General features: G+C 35.0%; 1 protein-coding gene across 1 annotated transcript; it reads right to left on the reverse strand.

The window, feature by feature from the left end:
• Window positions 1–739: 739 nt before the first annotated feature.
• On the reverse strand, window positions 740–1914 carry LOC141686734 (uncharacterized). Its single transcript, XM_074491784.1, has 3 exons — window positions 1811–1914; window positions 1346–1666; window positions 740–1150 (listed from the first exon to the last, which is right to left on the reverse strand). Exons 1-3 carry the CDS (start codon window positions 1832–1834, stop codon window positions 1070–1072), a joined length of 426 nt encoding a protein of 141 aa, XP_074347885.1. The 5' UTR covers window positions 1835–1914; the 3' UTR covers window positions 740–1069.
• Window positions 1915–2468: the final 554 nt, after the last annotated feature.

Genomic DNA, 2468 nt, shown 5'->3' on the forward strand with positions numbered 1-2468 from the left:
TTATGTTCGAAACCCAGCTGGACCAACAGGAATGCGAAGTAAACTTGCATTTTGACAGAAGAACGCAAGATGAAAGCTCATTTTGGCTCCTCACGTATTACGTACCTACGTTCTCTGTGCAAACCCAGCTGGACCATGCAATCTATACATGCGATTCCAGTAGAAATATAAATACATTTTAGCTCAGACGTATGTATATATTGCGTTTACAGTGATTTTACAAAAAGAAAAATAAGGTGACATTATGGAGGTGTCGTGCTGTTAGACATCGCGTTGATAGTGGTTTTCAAGAGCTGGTTGTTCCATTTCAAGAAGATGACGTAACGCAATATTTATATGCGTTAGCATAAAACGCAATGTATATAAGCGTTATGTATGTGCCACTGACAGGTCAGGTTGTGCTCTTTTGGGTATTCCTTCTTTAAATGTGCTATTTTGGCCCATCACCCTATATTTTAAAAGTAGTATATCATTAAAATTTAATATTATTATAAATAGAATATATTACTTCAATACGGTAATAAATGATTAATTTTTTTTTTACAGATTCTTACAAGTCTCCGGTGGTTCAACAAATATAGTCAACATGAAGAGGTTGACTATATTTATAAATAAGGGGAATGTACCATGGGAGATGGATTTTTTTACATAATCTCTATATATTTTATTTAAGCTAAGGATTTTATGTGGTCCAAGATGCTTTGAGGAATTGAAACCATTTGCATGTTTGCAGATTCAATTACAAAAAGAGAATCTTATAAAGATTTTTGCATAATGAGCGGAGTTTAACCACTTCTTGAAGCACAAGGAACATATCAAGTGCTCTGGAATTTATTACATATATCAAATGAGAGCCTCAGCATTCTCAAAAAAAAAAAAAAATTACAATCACGACTGTACATCAAAACCCCTGAACATATCTTCGCTGATGCAAAGAATCGATAGGAAGCTTTTTGTATATGCTAATAATAAATAGATATATAAAAAAATTAAATATGCATGCATAAGAACATTTATATTCGGCATATCTCATAAAAATTATGAGAGGTAGATCCGTGTTGTGTTCTTCTCACTTCTTCTGGTCCATTCCAAGGGTGTTCTTCACTCCATCAACTGCGCCCTGTGCTGCATTTCCAATCTGTTCTGTCTTCTGCGGAAAACCAAAACACAAAATTCGTTTTTAAAAATTTTGATGAGCATCTGATTAACTAATCTTTGTATTTACGTAAATATATAATGATAATTGACGGAAATATCTTTCAAAAGCTACTTTGGATCGACCAAATGCGGAATTCTTGGCTTCAACTAAAACAAGTTTCTCATCTGTAAAAAACATGTCTCATACCTGCTGGATCCATCCGGCTCCCTGGTCCTTCTGTTCGCTTGCAGCATTGGCAGCGTTGGAGGCCTTTGCACTTGCAGTATTAGCAGCGTTGGAGGCTGCTTCTTGTGCAGAATTGGCAGCGTTGGAGGCAGTTTCTTGTGCGGAATTGGCAGCATTAGAGGCCTTTTCTTGCACAGAATTTGCTGCATTGGAGGCCTTTTCTTGTGCAGAATTTGCGGCATTGGAGGCCTTTTCTTGTGCAGAATTGGCAGCATTGGAGGCCTTTTCTTGTGCGCTGTTTGCAGCATTCTTGGCCGAATCCATTATACTTTCGGTGTTAGCCTATCAAAATACAACAATAAAAAGAAAAAGAACAGTCATTAATTAAATAAATTCACATTTGTTCATTCTGATTTTCAGCAATGTATATTTCTTATGTAGACAGTTCCATGTTTTATTACATCATATACTATAAGGCTATCTCACCTTAGCTTGCTGATGAGAAGCCATGTTTAGCAAATTGGTTCAAGATAATAATACGTATACAACCTATTGAAAGAGAATCGAGTGTTTTGGCTTTTGGAATTAAATGTATTTATAGACTTCAATTTCATGAAATGATGAAAAGACCGTTTAGTGGTTGAAAATAAAGAGATAGATTTTCAGTTGAAGACCGTGTATTTCTGCTTTCGACTTGGTGTTTTAGCGTCTTTGCATGCGTTTAAATATATGGGGTTCTGCTTAGTGTAAGCACCTCCAAGCAATATCATTGCTTTTCGTTTCTTTCCCATATATTTGTTTTAATGACACCATTCGTGACCTCCAACACAAAAATTAATAGGTATTTATTGAGCGTTCTATTTCTATTAATGTGTTAACGTGTGAAACATACTTTCTACTCTGAAGCAAGATATTTTAATGTTACATTTAATAAATAAGTCCTAAAAATTTGGGTGTCCTGTAGTAACTTACATGCCCTTTTCAAAGTTGAAGGATGATTATATGTTTAACACTGTTCTTTAGAGTTGGAGTTAGATTAATGATAGGGAATAAAATAAACCCAGATTGTGTAATTAATATCGCATTAATTATATTAGAACTGTGCTGACAGCTACGCCCATTAGAAATGGCCCAAAATCCTAAA

Source organism: Apium graveolens, chromosome 9 (assembly GCF_009905375.1).
Source record: "Apium graveolens cultivar Ventura chromosome 9, ASM990537v1, whole genome shotgun sequence".
NCBI lineage: Eukaryota > Viridiplantae > Streptophyta > Magnoliopsida > Apiales > Apiaceae > Apium > Apium graveolens.